Source organism: Schistocerca serialis, chromosome 2 (assembly GCF_023864345.2).
Source record: "Schistocerca serialis cubense isolate TAMUIC-IGC-003099 chromosome 2, iqSchSeri2.2, whole genome shotgun sequence".
Classification (NCBI taxonomy): domain Eukaryota; kingdom Metazoa; phylum Arthropoda; class Insecta; order Orthoptera; family Acrididae; genus Schistocerca; species Schistocerca serialis.
Window position 1 is genome coordinate 858,597,816 of NC_064639.1, and position 22,702 is coordinate 858,620,517.

General features: G+C 45.7%; 1 protein-coding gene across 3 annotated transcripts in view; it reads right to left on the bottom strand.

Moving 5' to 3' along the window:
• LOC126458160 (sodium-independent sulfate anion transporter-like) overlaps positions 1 to 22,702 on the bottom strand; it is a 212,469-nt gene that overhangs the window by 47,740 nt on the left and 142,027 nt on the right. For all 3 annotated transcript variants that reach the window (XM_050095027.1, XM_050095028.1, XM_050095026.1), the window contains exon 4: positions 10,518 to 10,738. In XM_050095027.1, coding sequence (XP_049950984.1) covers positions 10,518 to 10,738 — 221 coding nt within the window. The remainder of the gene's footprint in view (positions 1 to 10,517; positions 10,739 to 22,702) is intronic.

The following is a 22,702-nucleotide window of genomic DNA, read 5'->3' on the forward strand; positions in this document are numbered from 1 at the left end:
ACAGGGGTTGCTCGACCAGTGGATGTGGATTTTCATTTCTCCAGAAATGTGTGTTCCCAAGGTTCACAGTAACCAGAGTCCGCCCCTGGTAGCTGAGGGACGCCGGCACGGTAGCTCAGCGTGTTCGGTCAGAGGATTAGCTGCCCTCTGTAATGAAAAAACAGCGGAAGAATCAACAGTGAACGTGAACGGGTGTCATGAGACGTCAACCCGAAACAAATGCAATGAACAATATCGAACAAAATGTCAATCCTAAGAGGCCGGGTTCGATTCCCGGCTGGGTAGGAGATTTTATCCGCTCAGAGACTGGGTGTTGTGTTGTCCTAATCACCATCATTTCACCCCATCGACACGCAAGTCGCCGAAGTGGCGTCAAATCAAAAGAGTTGCACCCGGCGAACAGTCTACCCGATGGGAGGTCCTAGTCACACGACATTTACATTTTTACAATAACCAGAGATGTGGAACCTTGCCTCATCACTGCGCCATGTGTACTACAATATCCCTGGCGTCTGAGAAATAAATTGCTGAAACCAATGGCAAAAGGTAATGTGTTTTTCCTTGTCATTGACGTTCAATTACTGTAAACCTGTATGGACACATGCCAGCTTTCTTCGCAGCTCTGTGACATATGCTCCACGACATTCCACATTCCTGAAATAAGAGATTGAACAGACCAACAATCATTGTTTCATGTCAGTCACTTTTTCTTCTGATAATGGCTTCCGTTCCCCGACGTGAAGATTCAACAATGTTCCACTGCTCTACATCTTTTTCACTAACTTTTGTATTTAGACGGTATATGCTGGTCACCAAACCTTTCAGCAAACATTCGTTGACATGTCTTAATGGAACCAGTACTCCAATACTGTTTCACAAGAAACATATGCTCTTCGCAGAATAGCGATACATTGTCACTAAACACTGAACACTGAGCTCCAACCACAGCAATGTGCGGGAACGCACTGTTGCTTCAAACGGTGTTGCAGAGTGTTAACAAATCAAACGTCTCAAATTACACAGTTTCAACGGAATTGCTACACATGTTTGTGGGGTCTCCTTCGTAGGGGACACCCCGTACAGTCAAGTACAGCAGACTCACGATAATCCGAATCTGACAGTCGGCATTGCGCATGCTCCCAGGCAGAGAGGCACACACTTGTGGCGACAGGTGTCGCCTCATGTCTGCCCCGTGTCTCACGCCAGTATAATTAATGTGATTTCGAAAGTGCTCCTTTCATGTTATTAGTGAATCTGAATTCTGCTACATGGATTAACTGTTCTGTTTTAATTTTTGTACTGAAAAGTGTTGTTTGATGCCGAGCACAAGTGGAAACGATAAACGTAAGCATAATACTGTAGCTCTTACTGATAAATGGTAAATTATTAAAACATATAACCGTGGTCAATCTCTCAACTTCCATTTCTAATACTTTTGATATCGGGCGAACTACCGACTTACAACATAGTAAAAAATAGGGGTAAAACAGAATAATTTATAAAAGCCATAGAAGATGAGTCTAGGACAAAAACTCTTCGCGTAAGCGAATACCCTCCAGTTGAGGAAGCTCTCAACATTTGGTTTAAACAACACAGACCCAAGCACGTCACTATTTCGTGAGATATTTTAAAACAGAAAGCCCAGCTTTTTCTATCGTGAAATGACCAACAAAGATTTTCTGCCAGCAAATTGTTAGTTTGAATACTTTAAGGAGCGGCATATCACCCGCTTCTTGCAGATGAGCAGAGAAAAACTATCAGCTGACGAGACTGAAGTTTCTCAGTTCATTCAAAATTTAAACGCCAAAATCGACGAACTAGGCCTTACGGCCGAACAACTGTATAATGTCGACGAAATAGGCTTAAACTTTTATAATGGAGGAAGAAAAAGAAGTTTCCCGAAGGAAACCTCAAAAAGAGCGTACCACGTTAACGGTGTGCGCAAATCCTGCTGGAAGGCTCATGTTAAAACTCTTAGATGGGGCAAATTCCAGTCCCCCAGGGCATTTAAATCCACTAAACGTAAAGAGAAAAAATCTTTTGGTTGTTGGACAGTGCTCCAGGACACCGGACAAGGAAGAATTGAGGGTTAAGACGACTGATGGTTACACAGAGGCTTTGCATTTGCCCAAAAATGCAGCTGCACTAATTCCGCCGATGGATCAAGATGTTATCGAAACATTGAAAGCACATCACAGAAAGCGCCTACTGACTGATATCGTCAGCCAACATGACGCAGATATCACATAAATCTTGGAAACATTTAACATCAAGGATGTCATTCTTTTAAATGTAGCCTTTGCGTGGCGTCAGTTCAAGTCTTTCGCTCCTCTGATAAAATCTTGGGAAAATATTTAGCCAGAAAACCCACTCTTTCCACAGAGAGACTACAGGAATAACGAATCTGCAAAGCATCCCAGATATACTCAATAATGTTCATGTCTGGGGAGTTTTGTGGCAAGCGGAAGTGTTTAAACCGAGAAGAGTGTACCTGGAGTCACGCTGTAGCAATTCTGGACGTGTGCGATGTCGCACTGCCCCGCTGGAACTGCCGAAGTCCATCGGAATGCACAATGGACGTGAGTGGATGCAAGTGATCAGACAGGATGCTTACGTACGTGTCACATGTCAGAGTAGTACACAGACGTATCAGGGGTCCCATATCACTGCAACTGCACACACCTCACACCATTACAGAGTCTCCATCAGCTTGAACAGTCCCCTGCTAACATGCAAGGTCCATGGATTCATGAGGTTGTCTCCATACTACTATATTTCCATCCGCTCGATACAATTTGAAACGAGACTTGTCCGACCAAATGGTTCAAATGGCTCTGAGCACTATGGAGCTTAACACCTGAGATCATCAGTCCCCTGGACTTAGAACTGCTTAAACCTAACTGACCTGAGGACATCACACACATCCAAGCCAGAGGCAGGATTTGAACCTGCGACTGTAGCAGCAGCGCGGTTCCCGACTGAAGCGCCTAGAACCGCTCGGCCACAACGGCCGGCCTCGTCCGACCAGGCAGCCTGTTTCCAGTCATCAACAGTCCCATGTCAGCGTTGACAGGCCCAGGCGAGGCATAAAGGCATCAAACAACATGTAAAACACAGCTTTTGGTGTTTTTCGCGTACCTATGTCATCAGATATAGACAGAAGATATGGGACCTTCTCATAGCCAAAATAATACCGAAGCTCTTCATTGTTTTTTTTTGGAACGTGATTCTGCGAAAAATCGTTTGACTGTTGGTGGGGAAGACCTTTTCGTGTAGTGTGCTTACAGATGTGATACGTCTTAGATGTAAGACTATTTCTTCTTTGGAATTTCACAGTCTGGTGCTCTGCACCTATTCTCTCATAGTATTTGGCGTTAAATTGACCAATTCTGAGATAATGCACGTTTCATAGCGACAAAACGAGTGTTTTTCGAAAAGTGTAGCTTTTCTATAGGAGAATTTAATCAAATACCAAAGTTTTGGTACTCAATAGATGCAGAATTTAATGTTATACATTTTTGATAGCTTCGAACTTTTCGATTATACGTTTAGTTTCTGAGAAATTTGAAAAAGGTAAAAATCCGAAATTATTTTTTTTCTTAATCATGAATGAATCTACACTCAGAAATCGTGACTAACAAGGGGAGGCCACCAATTGTGAAATTCAGATTCGATTGATACTGCGCATAATAAAAGCTCATGGCCAGAGGTGTAATGTGGCAAAGCACCAAGATGCACTTCTCAGCCGTTGTCGAGAAAATCGACAGTTAAAAGAAACCGTTGCGGTGAAATACTCTACGATTCATTGTTTTCTACAGCGTCGTGGCGTAGCGGTAAGCGCTCGGGTTTGTAATCGGAAGGTCGCCGGATCGAATCTCGCGCCATGCAACCTTTTTTTAGTATTTGTTTTTTGTAATTCAAATGTGTATATATATATTTTTTTAGTATTTTTTTTGTAATTCAAATATATATATATATATATATATATATATATATATATATATATATAATTGCCGGCAATCAGTTGCAACAATTATGCATATAATAAGTTGTTGAAAGTCGTTTGTCGTGGAAAAACTGGCGACTTCGAACATCATTATGCTCTCTGCAAACAAAGTTGTATTTCACAAATGTTATTAATTGTCTTCATAATGTTAACCACGTATAGTTAACGGAAGACGTAGAGACGATATTCCGAAACGAATACGTATAGCGTAAGTCCAACGTTCGAATTAGAATAGAGACCCCACGAACACAAATTTGCTGTGGCGGGTATGAAATATAAACTCCGTTACTCGCTCGTTACACTTGAAGGACAGATGTTGAATGGGCCGAAACGAGCCGCCGCATAACAGCGTAGTTACCTGCTAATTTCGAAAGAAGGTAGATGCGGTCCCTAGCGCAACTTATAACATTGTCGAGAATCAGTGCGGACGGGAGAGCTTTGGTACACCCTGTTAAAAAAAAAAACGGAAAAATGGAGGCGGTACAATTGGAGAGCGATCCGCCTTCACCAACATGCATAAGCAATTCATTGGTGCTTTGCCACATTACACCTCTGGCCATGAGCTTTTATTATGCGCAGTATGAATCGAATCTGAATTTCACAATTGGCGGCCTCCCCTTGTAAGTCAGATCATTCATAGGAGAGGCCAACTTGAGTGATTAAAACAGTTTCCAGAACTCCAGTAATTTTTGGAAAGCAGACTTCTTAATTTCCTTTGCAAATATATGATTATTACACTTCAAGTCTCCCCAGACGGCCACTCACAGATATTATAGGGTTGTTTCCGTGTTCAATCAAATAACGCAACCAAACAATTACAGGTCTTTTCGTCTGTTTCTGCGTAATACGTTGCACTTATTTAGGTTTTTGTGAACTGACAGTCCCAGCATCAAGCGCAAATTCTCTGCAGGTCTTCCTAAGTTTCGTGGCAATTGTCTGGAGCTGGAACTTTCATCTACACAAACCCATCAACCACAAATAGCCTCATCGAGCTCTCGACAGTATCCACCAGATCATTTAAATACATAAGCCCTCTAACACTTGCCTGGGGTATTCCCGAAGTTACTTTTACATCTGACGATTTCATTCCGTTAATAACAAAATACAAAGTTTGTTCCAAAAAATCCATAACTTCGCCCACAAAATTTTGCTACGCTTAATTTTTACTTAATATGCATGATCTCCTTCGAAATACTCTTTTCCGTTCCCAACGCCGTTTCCACTACCGGAAGCAGTCTTGTTGCGCCGGCCGGAGTGGTCGTGCGGTTCTAGACGCTACAGTCTGGAGCCGAGCGACCGCTCCGGTCGCAGGTTCGAATCCTGCCTCGGGCATGGATGTGTGTGATGTCTTTATGTTAGTTAGGTTTAAGTAGTTGTAAGTTCTAGGCGACTGATGACCTCACAAGTAAAGTCGCATAGTGCTCAGAGCCAGAACCAGCCAGTCTTGTTGCGCCTCTTCCTGGATCGCGCTAAGCACCGTCTGCGAATTTTCTTTCATCTCGTCTATCGTTGCAAATCTTCCTCCTTTCAATGGGATTCTCAGCTTCGGAAATAAAAAAAAAAAGTCCGCAGGGGTCAGATCTGGAGAGTACGGAGGATGAGGCAGCAGAGAGATCTCGTTTTTTGTGCAGCAGTCACGCACCAACAGGGATGAATGTGTGGGTGCGTTATTGTGATGCAAGAGCCATGAATTGTCTCGTCACATTTCAGGACGCTCTCACATTTTCTCGCAGGCGTCGTAACATAGTATAATCGAAGCGAAAGAAAAATGTCAGCGTCGCTTTGTCATTTGACTTGTCCTGACGAGCTATTTTGGGATTGGACAACCTTTCCCGATCCATTGTGAAGACTGAGCCTTGGTCTCAACATCAGAATGGTAGACCCACGTCTCATCACCAGTTATGATTCTCCTAAGGAACATCCCTTTCTCATTTGCGTGATCCAAAAGCTTTTCACAGATTGCGAGGCGGAGATCTCTTTTGACTTATTGATGAGCCGTGGGACGATATTGGCGGCAACACGATACATTCCAAGATGCTGTGTCAGTATTTCGTGGCATGATCCAACTGAAATGTTACATTCTTTTGCAGTCTCTCGGACAGTCAGTCTTCATTTGGCACGAACAATTTCGTTTACGTTCCTGACGTTAGCGTCGTCGGTAGACTTCGAAGGGAGTCATCTGTAACTTCCTTCCGGCCATTTTTAAACCGTGTGAACCATTCATAACACCGAATAGAGCTTAAGTACTCATCACCGTAGGCTTCCTGCATCATTTGTGTGTCTCTCACTAAAGATTTTCTTGACTTTCACGGAAAATTTAATGCAGACGCGTTGCTCCTCTAACTCTGCCATCTCGAAATTCGCAAACTGTGCGACACAATGTTCAACTCCACACAGAACTGAACAATAACTAAAAAACATACAACAATGAAACTTCCGGCAGTTACACATTTATCACAGGCGTGTGCAGGGATGCCAACCGCATTTCGCTCCAACACACCACTGGCGCGAAATTGCGAACGTTCCGGAATTTTTATTGTATCAATTAGAAGCCCTGAATTCAGTCACGAAGCTGATTCGATATTCCGTAAGTTCAAATTCTGTTCAACAGTGTGCGGAACTGTATCGAACACCTAATGCCTTGCAGGGAGACGGCATCAGTCCGGGTGCAGTTACCTGTGGTTCTCTCAATTTCATGGTCGAACACAGCGAGCTAAATTTCATAAGATCCCTTCTTGCGAAATTCATTGATGCCCATTGAGAATATTTTCGTTTACCAAAAAAGGTCATAAACCGTGTTTCAGACTTCTACAACATACAGTATCAGCAAAATAGGCCTATACTTACGAGTGGGACTCAATACGTAATGCAACATACTTTTTTTGAAAGCAGGTTGGTTTTACTCGGTTTTCCAATACACCGCATTATTCCCCACCCTCTGTCTACAAAACGACATTTTTCAACAAAATGTACGTTCAACGCGACGCCCTTACGACACCTTACTGGGAGGGTCTGTTTACCTGCATGATACCACTCTACTAGTCGACGTCGGAGGCAACCTCTTGTTGCATCAATAACCTCCCCATCGTCCACGTACTGGTTCCTGCGAAGTGCATTCTTTATTGGGCCAGACACATAGAAGCCTGAAGGTGAGAGATCCAGGCTGTCGGGTGGATGAGGAAGAACAGGTAAACGAAGTTTTGTGAGCTCCCGTCAGGAGTGCAGACTTGTGTGATTCCTTTGTCACGGAGAAGTTCGTCTGGATTTTCGTGGCGACGAACACGCTTAAGGAGTTTCTTCAAATTCCCGAGAGTAACACAATACATTTCAGATTTGATCGTTGCATCATGTGGGAGGACATTGAACAGAATAACCCACTCATAGTCCGAGAAGGCCGTCGCCATGACTTCACCGGCCGACGGTGATGCTTTGAACTTTTTGTTCGGACTGCCGTTTTGTTTCTAGTTCGAGGTGAACTCACGTTTAATCACCTATGACACTGCTCGACAAACAGTTGTCACGATCAGCTTTGTAACGCGCAAAAAATTCTGCAGACATGGTCCTTAGTTGCTATTGGTCTTATGTTAGGAGGCGAGGAAGCAAGCAGGCACTCACCTCTTGAGTACACCAACTTGTGGGCGAGTGTGTCTGCACTACCAACAGAGACGTCCAGTTGGGCAGTGAGGTGTTTGATTGTGATCTATTGATCACTCCAAATGAGAGTGTCCTCACATTCCAACGTTGCAGGAGTCACAATTGTGTGCGACCGACCGGAACGCGGGAGGTTGGACAGGTTTTGTGCAAGCTTGCGATGACCAAGGGCGTCTCGCCCAACGACTCAACGTGCTTTAGTTCACTGTCAGGTCTCCGTAAACATTCTGCAAGCGCCTATGAATGTCTGCGATGCTCTGGTTTTCCGCCAAAATAAACTCAATGACAGCCGCGCGGGATTAGCCGAGCGGTCTGAGGCGCTGCAGTCATGGACCGTGCGGCAGGTCCCGGTGGAGGTTCGAGTCCTCCCTCGGGCGTGGGTGTGTGTTTGTCCTTAGGATAATTTAGGTTAAGTAGTGTGTAAGCTTAGGGACAGATGACCTTAGCAGTTAAGTCCAATAAGATTTCACACACATTTGAACAGTTTTGAAACTCAATGGCAGCTCTATTCCTGGAACGCTCCTCCGTTACAGTCGCCATTTTGAAGGCTACATATAACTTCGCCACCTGTCGGAACAACATGTAACTGTAGGCGTTGAAGCAGGAATGTTCCACGATATCCCACAACAAATTCAGCATTTTTTAACAAAAATTAACCCAGGAAAAATGTGTAGCATTACTTACAGAACGCACCTCGTATGTCTGATGCTGGACCCAATCGGCACAACCTCGTGCTTGGTGCACCAAGCTGAGAGGGACGCCAAAGTGCCGGATTTGTACACAGTGAGCATCACAGTTAGTAGCGAAAACTGATATGGTTGAAAATGTACGAGATGAAACGAAGTGGGGGGGGGGGGGGGGGCGCTAAATGATAAGTCGCTTGTGTGGACAAATGCTCTTCAAGCGGTCCTGGTCTGATGAAACATCCTTCAAAACGGCAACGACCCGCATATTTCTTAACTAACTGGAATCTCCCGTTGTTCCAGCGATCTACAGCTACAAGCGAGCTAGTTGTTCTACAAACTGTGTATACAATCGTATAGATCTCGCATCAGATCCAGTTGCCTTTCATCTATTGAGCGACTTTAGTAGATTTTCATGTCTGCCACTTATCTCAGTACCGCATCTTCCATTTCGGCGTTCAGACGATGATTGTGAGGAGGAATCGATTTTGGTTCTTCTGTAACGGAAGAACTTCGAACTATTGAACCCAGTATTTCGACCTTCTGTCTTTCATTATGCGAGTCGCTCACTTGCTTAGTATTTTGTAACTATCGGCTGTGGTATTTATGTAGCGTCAAAACAGTCCTAAAATTGTGTATTTGTTATACGAAATCCGTAGCTGTTATGCATATTATTTATATAAATATGCAATATACATTTTGTGTATTTCGAAGAAAGCATTTTATAACCTCATTACAGAAATATGCCGATGGAGAAGCAGTTGAAGTAACGTTAACTGTTAGATCTAGTACGAAAAAAAGAGTTGCCACTACTAATGTAAATCATTGATTGATAGCAATGTTCTGTGATCGCACTAGTCTTTTATAGCCTATCAGACATTAAACAGACTAAGTATAACAGTATTTTCGGCAGTTCGTGGTTTACTGTCTTCACCATATCAGAACACGGATCCAATGGCCATTCATAATTTAACTTCCGCTCAGACTGTCATACATTCACAACAGTTGCCATTATAGAAAAGAAAAAATATTAATATTTTTGTGGTTATCCACAGTTTCGGCCAATGTTCGAAGTGGTAGTCAAGGTAAGAAATTAGTAAGTATTTTGACCCCTTTTGCCACATAGATTTACCTTTGCCTTTCGCGGGAGAGCTTCTGTAAAGTTTGGAAGGTAGGAGACGAGGTACTGGCAGAAGTAAAGCTGTGAGGACGGGGCGTGAGTTGTGCTTGGGTAGCTCAGTTGGTAGAGCACTAGCCCGCGAAAGGCAAAGGTCCCGAGTTCGAGTCTCGGTCCGGCACACAGTTTTAATCTGCCATGAAGTTTCATATCAGCGCACACTCCGCTGCAGAGTGAAAATCTCATTCTGGAAACATCCCCAGGCTGTGGCTAAGCCATGTCTCCGCAATATCCTTTCTTTCAGGAGTGCTAGTTCTGCAAGGTTCGCAGGAGAGCTTCTGTAAAGTTTGGAAGGTAGGAGACGAGGTACTGGCGGAATTAAAGCTGTGAGGACGGGGCGTGATTCGTGCCTGTGTAGCTAAGTTGGTAGAGCACTTGCCCGCGAAAGGCAAAGGTCCCGAGTTCGAGTCTCGGTCCGGCACACAGTTTTAATCTGCCAGCAAGTTTCATATCAGCGCACACTCCGCTGCAGAGTGAAAATCTCATTCTCCAGGAGTTCCCTACGTCGTTAATAACAGAGGATGGTTTGCAGTACACTGCTACTCGTCATTCAGCCTTAGAGTAAACATTGCTGCTTGCCATCCAGCTAGGAGGAATTATAAATTCTTGAATCCAGAGAATCAGATGTTCGATCACGAATTTCGTGCTAAACGGATTTTCAGCAAAACATCCACTACTAAGAAAAAATGGCTCGGAGCACTATGCGACTCAACATCTTGGGTCATAAGTCCTCTAGAACCTAGAACTACTTAAACCTAACTAACCTAAGGACATCACACACACCCATGCCCGAGGCAGGATTCGAACCTGCGACCGTAGCGGTCCCGCGGTTCCGGACTGCAGCGCCAGAACCGCACGGCCACCGCGGCCGGCACATCCACTACTCTTGCTATCAAGATATTTGTATGGAAGTAGCAGAAAGTACTATCAGCACACCTATGGTACAACGTTCATAGATTTAAAAAAAATAAATAATCAGATACAAATTTAAATATCTCACCTGTAGAAAGACTAGTACGATTATGGTTGATACGCCGAGTACAACGTCCCACAGCTGAGTCTGCTCAATGTTGTTGACAACATTTATCCACGACTCAAGAAAGCTATCAGATTTTCCTCCAATACCCAGGAGGCCTTTCAGCTGAGACGAAGCTATGTTGAGAGCAGCAGCCGATGTAAATGCTGAAGTTACTGGTACGGATATGAAGTCCACAAGGAAGCCTGCATAGAAATTTAAACAACGATTAAAGCAAGCAAACTGTTAACGCTTGCAAAATTTAGAGCAACTGACAGCTGAAACTTCGTAACGTCTGGTTAAAATTTAGAACAACTCACAGCTGAAACTTCGTAACGTCTGGTTATAGTTTGTTTGTAAAATGTAAATAGTAACGTAATTATCAATTCATAGACACTATATTCCTTACAGTTATACCGTACTTCAATTTCATTCATGTTGGTTTGCTATTTTTAATTCAGTAGAAGTTACAGTACTTTAACTTTTGTCCAATACATAGACTTACGGTTGTCAAAACAATATGAAAGAAAACCCAACCACTGCTACGTCACTGATCTGAGTCACTTCCTCTAAAGAGGTCGTAACATCTACCGAACTGTGACATTAGTTGGATCTCCCTAGAATAATCTACTCAGATCCAAGTGCAAACAGTAGTATAACTTGTCTACTAGAACCATTCAGCAAATGCTGAGTGACAGCCTACTTCACGGAATTTTTGTTGACGAACTGATACGGCCATGTGTGTTCGTGGGTTTCTCTGGAGAATATGTTGCTTGAAAGTCTCTCAGGCATGCAGCATTACAGATTGATCGCAGTGACGGACAGTGATCGTGTGCTGATGTGCTACAGCACATTGTGAATATTGTGCTAAAAGTATGCCATTTCTCTTCAAATGAGAGCCAGAAATCGCTCTAAAATTATACCAATTCTCTTCGAATGCATACTGATGTGCAAAGAAACGGAAGGAAACATGATTTGTAGTGCTCCCTCTACGGTAACTAGAAACTAGTGTCGAGTGCTGAAATGATGGTCAGTCATGCTACGATCGGCTCAGAGAAGGGACACAGTTGTCTGTTTTAGTCTGTGCATGCTCTGATGTGGCGTCATTCCTGCTGGCGCAGAGGGTGCTACGTTGCTCGCAGCATCAGGTCAGTATGTTGTAGGATTTTAGAGGAGCAGCCGTTATAATCAGTGCCAGTTTGTCAGGTCGGGTTCAGTTCCGGCTACTAGTATTTCTTTTTAAATTTTTATTCCTCGCAGTGTTAAACAGATAATAATAAAATTTAACCGCACGAGTGGTACAGATGTGCTGTCCACGTTGTTGTCGCTGTGCTGCTCGACCAGTGCTGCTACCTGTGCTGAGAGACGGAGTTCCTGCCACAGTTAAATACTTATCATCCGATTTTAAGAAAACTATTTGGTGAAAAAATTTGGTTTTTGCACATCTCACAGATTGACATCATCACTGGATAAAGATATGAATTTATTTTCGTTATTAGTCGTAGTTGCTGTGCTGCTAAAAATTGAATTTCACGAAATTTTAGACAGCCTGCACAAGTAAAAGTGCATTGCTTAAAATAAGCGTACTGTTGATTTTAGCCCATACATTGCGGTATATGAAATGTAGGCAACGTATCGAAATTTTATTTAAAATTTAGCGCAGAGCGGTACCACATTTCGCTCTCGAGTTATTGGTTTTTATATTAGAAGACCCCACGTTCCCTCTGATCATATCATCATCACCCTCCATATGTTCATATTCTCCACACATTCTATCTGTTCATTCCCTCCTGTCCCCCATCTCTGGCTACGCATCCCCTCCTGCCCCATCCCCGCCCCCTCTCTCTCTCTCTCTCTCTCTCTCTCTCTCTCTCTCTCTCTCTCTCTCTCTCTCTCTCTCCGTACCTTGTCCTCCTCCTCTTCCTTCCTCTCCCTTTCTGTACATACCCTTCCTGCCCCCTCTCCACATAGCCGTACCCTCCTGCACCCCCCCCTCTCCCTATCCATCCCCCTTCTCCACCCGTTTCTTTTAGTTTATCCCCCCCCCCCCCCCCCGCCTCTAGCCTCTATCTATCTATCTATCACAACCTTTCCCTAAGTATGCCCATCCGGAAGTGTAGCCCCTGCAAAAGAGGTCGCTCAAGCAAGTTGGTACTACTCCCACAACACACCTCTCATGTAGCACAGTCTATATGCCAGTAGCTTAGAAACCCTTTTCTTTCCTTGATGTGTAAGCTGCCATCGTTATTTACTAACGTCCCAGTATCAGATACAATGGAGATCATAAGAGAATGTTGCTCCAGATGTTTGTGACTTAATTGAATTATATCTTCGCTCGAGCTATTTTAAGTACAATGGTGAATTCTATGAACACGCTGACGGCCTTGCTGTGGGTTCACCCATTTCGCCATTTGCAGCTGACGCTTTTATGAAACATTTTCAGCAACAGGCGTTATGTAGTGCTCCTTTGAAGCCTTCTTGCTGGCTCCGCTACGTGGACGTTACATTTGTTATATGGCCACACGGCGAAGAAGAACTTCATGCGTTCCACAATTTCTTAAATGGAATTCACTCCAAATTAAAATTCGCCTTGGAGGTTGAGAGTGAGGTCGGTCTCCCGTTCCTAGATGTGTTGGTATACAGAAGATCTGATAACACTCTAGGTCACAGAGTGTACAGAAAGCCGACTAACACAAACAGGTATTTAGATGCCACTTCGCACCACCACCCAGCCCAGAAGCAAGGAGTACTCAACACTCTGTCTTTACGTGCCTTCCGTATCAGCGATGACGACAACTTAGAATGGGAGTTGAATTTTTTAAAGAGGACATTGAAGGCAAATGTGTATGATAGTTATTCGATCGACAGGGCTTTTAGGCGGAAAGTTTATACCGCTAACAAGAATGACGAGGAACCGCCTTTTCACTCTGTGAGGTTACCGTTCGTTTCTGGGGTCTCTGACCGCATAAGCAGAATTTTAAGGAAATATGGTATTCAGACATCTTTCTTTAGTCAAAACAAAATAAAAGACTTTTTCCGACGGAAAACGGATGCACCTGATTACCTCCACAATGCAGGCGTCTATCAAGTGTCATGTGGCTGCGACAAAGTGTATATAGGCGACATGGGAAGAACTGTTAAAGAACGCATTAAGGAACACGAACGGCACATGCGGCTAAATCAATGTGCAAAATCGGCAGTAGCGGAACATCACGAGAACTGTGGCTCTGATATAGATTTTAATAACGTACGTGTACTGGCTAAAGAAACAAACATTTATAGAAGAACGGTCCGAGAAGCTGTTGAAATTTCTAAGAATTCATCTAATTTCAATAGAGAGGACGGCTATAGGCTTCCGGCATCGTGGCTCCCCGCCATCAAGGAAGTAAATACGCGGCCGCGGTGTGTGAGCGGCATACACAACGCGCTGCAAGTCACCTAGGCGGACAATAATATTTTGGGTAAACATTCCCTCTCTCTTGCTCTGTTCGTTTCGAATCTAGCCACTGATGACGACCAACCAATAGCGGTAGTAGGCATTTCAACCAATAACCCTTCTCCAGCATAAGTGTGGAACAGTGCCTTTCTATCCAATGACGATGACCGCCAACGGTATCCACAGGAGATGAGCTACCAACGTCCCTTCTTCTGTATTAGCCTATGACTATGGCCCACCAATGGTAGCCACATGAATTTTAACCAATACTATCACTTCTCCATCACGAACGCCAGAAAATTCCCCCTTTATAAGTGGACGCGACACTCGTCTCTGACAGTGTTCTAGCAGCAGTGGACACCAAAAGATCCTGAGGAAGATCCCAGCAGAGGGGTCGAAACGTCGAACATTTTAGAAGAAACATGACGCCGCCTAATATCCCAGAAGATTTTAACTTCAGTGGCAACGGCCACGAAAGCCTGCAGACTTACATATGTAGCCTTTCTCTCACAGTTTTGCTCATATACATATTTGACACATGTATAGTACATATCTCCTCCTCCCTGTCTCTTCATCCATCTCCTCTTCCCCTCCCTCTGCCCATCTCTTCGTTCCTTCCTCTTCCTCCAATTGTCTCTCTGTCAGTCTCATCCCTCCACTGCTATCTGCCCATATGCTCAGTAGCCTTCTCATCATGTGTTTAAAAATCTTGCTTTGCCCCTGTTGGATAGGCTGCACTACACAATGGATTGATAAAGCAAACTGATATTATTCCCACACGACACACCTTTCATGCAGGACAGCCTATGCAGCAGAGGTTGAACAACACGTTCTTTACCCATATCTCCACTCCTGTTGGAGCTAGGGGGTTATAAACACCCTAGTGCTGATACTGGTGAAGTTTGGTGTTTGTGTGCCAAACTTGACTGAAATTGATCCTGCAGCTTGGGAGGAGATCACAGACATACATACATACACATAGGCTGTTTATACACAGATAAAATTTAGATTTGAAATCTAAACTTTTCAATTAAGTCAATAGTGAGCCTGAATCAGTCTCAGGAAACCGATTTATCTGATTTTTAACATTTGAAGTCATAATTCAAGGCCACTGTTTTGATATATGTCAAAGTCACACCCACCCCATCACCTCCCCTCTCCTCACCTCCCCCTTCTGCTTCCTGCCCCCTCCCCAATGGCTGTAGGCTAACTGTATGACTTAAAAATGATGAGAAAACCTGAAAAGACACAAGAGTTCATACATGTCCTCTCAAGCCTCTAGGCCATAGCATGACTCAAAAACGGCGGGGAAAAGCAAAAAAGAAAAACAGGTGGTTTGGGTGTTGCATCCTCTTGATGCCAGGCAGAATTAAAGGGCATAAGATGTGAAACAAATACACTACTGCTACAAAACTTGTCTCTGGGACAATTGGGTGGCGAATAAATGTCAGGTTTTAGCTGAATTATCTTAATATAGTTTGTAACGCGAAAATGACATCAGACAAAATAACACAACAGTTGACCAAATAATTGCAATTTCGTTTTCGCAATATACACTAGATTATTCTGGCCAATGGAATTTTCTGCAAATATGACCAGCTACCACTGCTATTTGCAATTTTGGAGCTGTTTGTTACAGTTTTGCCAATACATTAACGTATTTTTTATAAAAGAAACATCCACAGCAACCAGCGAACGCCATCACAATCACCACTTGGTGACTGGCTTTGGCACAGCTCGCCAAATATGCCGGACATCGCCGATAGCTACTGAGGGAGTCGGCGGGATAACATCATGTGTGCTGAGAATGAAGGTCCCCGCCATACCAGAACACCGATAATGAATGTCTGTCTCAACATGTCTGCTGTCTGCCAGGAAGCATGGTCCAACATTCACAGTGAAAGATGCATTAGTAGGACGTTCCAGCAACCTGACATCCTTTTCCATAGCAGGACCTGTACAGCAATCATTTTTACATTGGCCGTAATATCTATTGGAAACTTTACTCCCTGAAGGGATACACTACCTGATAATGTGCCCAAACACCTACTAATAGCCGACCGAAGTGGCCGAGCGGTTCTAGGCGCTACAGTCTGGAACCGCGCGACCGCTACGGTCGCAGGTTCGAATCCTGCCTCGGGCATGGATGTGTGTGATGTCTTTAGGTTAGTTAGGTTTAAGTAGTTCTAAGTTCTAGGGGACTTACGACCTCAGAAGTTGAGTCCCATAGTGCTCAGAGCCATTTGAACCATTCTTGAACATACTAATAATGCTATTACAATCGTAACGATCAGAGATACAGTGTGTTCCTCATAAAATAGTCGTCAGGTGTTTCAGAATATATTTAGAATTTATTACGGTAGGCAACCCAAATAAACAATGCTCATTGCACCTTTAATGCGACGGAAGGTATTTGATAGAGTGGCCCCACATTAGCCTAGTGCGATATTCGTTTGCAGTCATCTTGTGAGGCATATATGGAAGAAAGTAATATACTGCCTGCAAGACACTCCCATTTTTGCAACAGTAAACCTCTCTGTGGTACACAACAACTCTCTTGTAGCTTTTACCACTTGAGTCTGTCTAGCATCTACATAATGATACACGATGAAACGTGTCGTTCTTCGATCTTAACGACACAGCTGGAGTTATTAACAGAAAGCATAGCAGAGGAATACAAGCAACCATTATTGCACCACTCCTTCCGTTCTGAAGGAAGGAAGGATGCAACATTAAGGTCTTTGGGATCATGTCGGTGATGAGGTCAGTAGACTCAGAGCACAAGTTTGAATCTAACAGAAGGTAAGAAGTGAAAACTGTAATATCCAATTCAAATAAACCGTCTTGATGTTCGCCTTAAGCAACTTAACCACAGCGAAATGAAATTTAGCCATCGGAAGGAATATGATTTCGATTATGTACCCGAGCGATTTAACAACTATGCTAGATGACACCTACCTCTCACTCTCTCTTTCTCTGTCTGCCACAGAACGAATGTTTTTTTTTTGTTTTTTTGTTTTGGTTTTAGGGCGCAAAACTGCTATGGTCATTAGCGCCCGGTCCGTGAATTAGGAAACAGTAAAAAACCGAAATTGAAAACCAGCAGCAATGGGAACGAAAGTCATAAAATTGGAGAAACTAAAAGCAGAAGGAAGGCTTAAAAATCCACTACAGAAAGGGGTTGGTTGTCCCCAAAAAAAGCTTCAAATGACTGACGTCATTTCACTGGCACTAATAAACTTGAGAACGCGGTCGGCTGAGCGCGTGTCATCTGCTAAAATCGACGATATATCAGGCGATAGCTGGAGACGGGAGCGTAACGGATTAAAATAGGGGCACTCAATTAAAAGGTGTCTTACCGTCCACAGCTGAGAGCAGTGGGGACAGAGTGGGGGAGGATCGCCGCTTAAAAGATGTCGATGGCTAAAAAGACAGTGCCCTATCCGGAGTCTAGTTAAAATTACCTCCTCCTGACGACGCGTTCGGGAGGAAGAGGTCCAAGCACAAGGAAGAGCATTCACGTCCCGCAATTTATTATGGGGAAGTGTCGACCAATGCGTGTGCCATAAATGAACAACACGACGACATAAAACGCTCCGTAGATCGGCGAAGGGAATCGATTGAATAGCTGGCCGAAGAAGAGAGACTGCAGCCTTGGCTGCAATATCGGCCGCCTCATTTCACAGATACCAACGTGTCCCGGGAGCCAGAGGAACGCCACCGAGACGCCCCCCACGTGGAGCAAGCGCAGACAGTCCTGAATCCGGTGGACCAGAGGGTGCACAGGATAAAGAGCTTGGAGACTGAGGAGAGAGCTGAGAGAATCTGAGCAGATAACGTACTGTATCCGCTGATGGCGGCGGATGTAGTGGACAGCCTGGAGAACAGCGTAAAGCTCTGCAGTATGAACCGAACACTGGTCGGGAAGCCGAAAGTGATTTGGGGTGTCACCAACAATATAGGCACTCCCTACACCTAACGATGTTTTCGAGCCGTCGGTGTAAATAAATGTGGCGTCCGTCATTTGTGCACATAGAGCAGCAAGTGCCCGACGATAAACAAGTGAAGGGGTACCATCCTTTGGAAATCGACGAAGGTCACGGAGCAGGCAGATCCGGGGACGGAGCCAAGGCGGTGCTGTACCCCAAGTTGTCAAGAAGGTTTTAGGAAAGCGGAAGGAAAGAGAATGGAGCAGTTGACGGAAGCGGACTCCCGGTGGTAGTAGGGAGGAGGGGCGGCCTGCATATCTTACATCAAAGGAGGCGTCGAAAAAAAGGTCATGGGCTGCATTAGCAGGCATGGAAGACAGATGGCTAGCATAACGACTCAGAAGGACTGCTCGCCGATTGGACAGCGGAGGTTCAGCAGTTTCAGCATAAAGGCTTTCCACAGGGCTGGTGTAAAAAGCTCCAGACACTAAACGTAATCCACGGTGGTGGATAGAGTCGAGACGCCGAAGAATAGACGGCCGAGCAGAGGAGTAGACTACGCTTCCATAGTCAAATTTCGAGCGCACTAAGGCGTTATAGAGGCGGAGAAGGACCACTCGGTCCGCTCCCCAGGAGGTACCATTCAGGACACGGAGGGTGTTGAGGGATCGCAGACAGCGAGCCGAAAGATAGGAAACGTGGGAGGACCAGCACAGTTTTCTGTCAAACATAAGACCCAAGAATTTAGCGACGTCTGAAAACGGAAGGTTGACAGGACCTAGATGTTAGGAGGGCGGAAGAAACTCCTTACGTCGCCAAAAATTAACACAAACGGTCTTACTGGGAGAAAAACGGAAGCCGGTTTGGATGCTCCAAGAGTGGAGGCGATCGAGACATCCTTGAAGACGTCGTTCAAGAAGGCTGGTCCGTTGAGACCTGTAGTAGATCGCAAAATCGTCCACAAAGAGGGAGCCCGAGACATCAGGAAGGAGACAATCCATAATTGGATTGATGGCAATGGCAAACAGTACAACACTCAGGACGGAGCTCTGGGGTACCCCGTTTTCTTGGGAGAAAGTACGGGAGAGAGTATTGTTCACTCGCACCCTAAATGTGCGCTCTGCCATAAATTCGCGAAGAAAAAGGGGCAGCAGACCTCGAAAGCCCCAAGAGAACAGTGTGCGGAGGATGCCTGTCCTCCAACAGGTATCGTATGCTCTCTCCAGATCAAAAAATATTGCTACTGTTTGGCGTTTCCGGAGAAAATTGTTCATGATATAAGTGGAGAGAGCAACAAGATGGTCAACTGCAGAACGATGCTTTCGGAATCCGCATTGGGCAGGTGTTAAAAGAATGCGGGATTCCAGCCACCACGCTAAACGGTAATTCACCGTACGCTCCAAAACCTTACAGACACTACTTGTGAGAGAAATGGGGCGATAGCTAGAGGGGAGATGTTTGTCCTTTCCAGGTTTCGGAACAGGAACGACGATAGCTTCCCGCCATCGTCTGGGAAAAGTACTGTCGGTCCAAATTCGATTATAAAGGCGAAGGAGGTAACGCAGACTATGGGTTGATAAATGCTGCAACATGTGGACGTGGATACCATCCGGTCCTGGGGCGGAGGAGCGAGAAGAAGAGAGTGCATGTTGGAGTTCCTGCATGGAGAAAACAGTATTGCAGCTTTCGCGATTTTAAGAGGGGAAAGCAAGAGGTCGCACTTCCGCTGCACGTTTCTTCGGGAGAAACGCTGGCGGGTAATTTGAAGAGCTCGAAATCTCAGCAAAGTGCTGACCAACGAGTTAGAAACTGCGACGGGGTCCACTAATGTATCATGCGCGACAGTGAGCCCAGAGACCGGGGAGAAATAGGCGCGCCTGAGAACCGTCGAAGCCGACTCCAAACTTCCGAGGAGGGAGTGAAGGTGTTAAATGAGCTAATAAAGAATTTACAGCTTGCCTTCTTGCTATCGCGGATGACACGACGGCATCGCGCTCGGAACTGCTTATAGCGGATACAGTTGGCCAAAGTAGGATGGTGGCGGAAACCGCGGAGAGCACGTCGCCGCTCACGTATTGCATCACGGCATGCCTCGTTCCACCAAGGAACTGGGGGGCGCCGGGGCAATTCGGAGGTGCGTGGTATTGAATGTTCCGCAGCTGTAAGAATAACGTCGGTAATATGTGTGACCTCATCGTCGACACTGGGAAAGTGACGGTCATCGAATGTCGCTAGAGACGAAAAAAGTGTCCAATCAGCTTGGGCAAAATTCCAGCGTCGCGGGCGCAAGTATGGCATTTGAGGCTGCAGTCTAAGGACACATGGAAAGTGGTCACTCGAGTGTGTATCATCAAGGGCGAACCATTCGAAGCGCCGAGCTAGCGGAACAGTACCGACCGCAAGGTCCAAATGAGATAAATTTGTCGTGGAGGCAGACAAAAATGTAGGGACCCCGGTGTTGAGGCAAACTAGATCCGCTTGGTGGAAGACGTCTAGCAATAGTGAGCCACGTGGACAAGGATGCGGAGATCCCCAAAGCGGGTGGTGGGCATTGAAGTCCCCAACCAGCAAATAGGGGGGTGGAAGCTGACCAAGAAGATGAAGGAGATCAGCTCATGCCATTGGTGTGGACGATGGAATGTATACAGTAAAAAGAGAGAACGTGTATCCGGAAAGGGAAAGACGGATGGCGACAGCTTGGAAGGAAGTGTTTAAATGGATTGGGTGATAATGGAGAGTTTCATGGAGAAGAATCATGAGTCTCCATGTGCTGGAGTGCCTTCAACAGAGGGTAAATCATATTGGACGGACTGAAAATGAGGGAGAACAAAGCGATCATGGAGACGCAGCTTTGTTTCCTGAAGACAGAAGATGACCGGCGAGTAGGATCGTAAGAGGATCGACAATTCATCCCGATTGGCTCGAATACCGGGGATATTCCAGTGGATAATGGACATAGGGTGAACAGAAAATGGAGGAATGTGATCAAGGTTGCTGTCAACTCATCGACTGCTCAGAGCTTGCGACCGACAGCATGGAATGGCATTCAGCCGAAGGCAGAAGATCCTGATCCATAGGTTGTTCTGGAGCAGCTCCTGCCACCAGCGATCGGCCGGTTGATCGGCCACCAGCAGTGCGCCTCAGCGACACAGTAGACGGCCGAGGGCGATTTCCGCCAGGTGGTGCTGTAGATGGGACACGCCTTGGCGGAGAAGGAGAGGAACTGGGTTTCTTTGTAGCCTTCTTGGAAGTATGATGTTTAGATGAAGGAGGAACCGATGGTTGGGAAGTTGCGGTACGTAAGAACTCTTCACGAGTATGCTCTTTTTTCGAAGTCTTGGTGTCTGGCTTTTGGGCTCGAGATTTAGCAGAACCCGACGAAGGGTGAGCCAGAGAGTGGGCAGGCGAAAGTGGTGAGGTTGAACGGGCGATCTTTGCGCTGGCCGATCTGACGACCGTGACACTAAAGGTGAGGTCACAAGTCTGCGTGGCCACCTCCTTTGTTGGCCGAGGAGAAGCAAGGACAGTGCTGTATTTTCCTGTCTGAGGCACGGTGGGCTGTCGACTGGCGAATAATTTTCGAGCAGCAAAGGTCGACACCTTTTCCTTCACTCGAATTTCCTGGATGAGCTTTTCGTCGTTAAAAACGGGGCAATCTCGTGAGGAAGCAGCGTGGTCACCCATACAGTTGATGCAGCGAGGGGATGGAGGTGGACAAGCACCCTCATGGGCATCCTTGCCACACGTAACACATTTGGCCGGATTGAAACAGGACTGGCTGGTGTGATTGAACCGCTGACACCGATAGCAACTCGTAGGGTTTGGGACGTAAGGGCGAACGGAAATTATCTCATAGCCTGCTTTGATTTTCGATGGGAGTTGAACTTTGTCAAATGTCAAGAAGACAGTGCGGGTTGGAATGATGTTCGTGTCAACCCTTTTCATAACCCTATGAACAGCCGTTACGCCCTGGTCAGACAGGTAGTGCTGAATTTCTTCGTCAGACAATCCATCGAGGGAGCGTGTATAAACGACTCCACGCGAGGAATTTAAAGTACGGTGCGGTTCCACCCGGACAGGGAAGGTGTGTAGTAGTGAGGTACGCAGCAATTTTTGTGCCTGGAGGGCACTGACTGTTTCTGGCAACAGGGTGCCATTCCGTAATCTGGAACAAGACTTTACAGGACCTGCAATTGCGTCGACACCTTTCTGAATAATGAAAGGGTTGACCGTGGAGAAGTCGTGACCTTCGTCAGACCGAGAAACAACAAGGAACTGTGTCAATGATGGAAGAACTGTCTGTGGCTGAGACTCAGTGAACTTACGCAGACATAGTGGAAGGTGAGGAAACCATTGCGGAAGAATCCCCCATGATTACCGGCGTCTTCGATGGCGCGCTCCTCCCTTGTGGGGGCCCTCTCTGAGGGCACTCCCGCCTTAGGTGATTGTTCACACCTCAGGTCACACCTCCCGACAAACGGACGGAGGGACCAATCGGCACTTTCGGGAGGTATCAGCTCGGGTAATCACCCCTCCCTGGGCCTGGCCATTACCAGGGGGTACGTATGTGTCCTACCTGTCTACCCGGGGCGGGGAATTACGCGTTACCCCATCGCCGGCTACGCATGGAAGTGCGTGGGTCGGCCTTCAGACACGCACAGGGAGGAAAAAAGAGAAAGGGAAAGGAAAGAAGAGGGGTCTCAAACGCCGCAGCGGAGAAAAGGACAGAGAGAAGAGGGAAGGAAAAGAGAAGGACAGAGGAAGGACGAAGACTTGCAAGTGTAGAAAGCTAGGAATTGTAACAG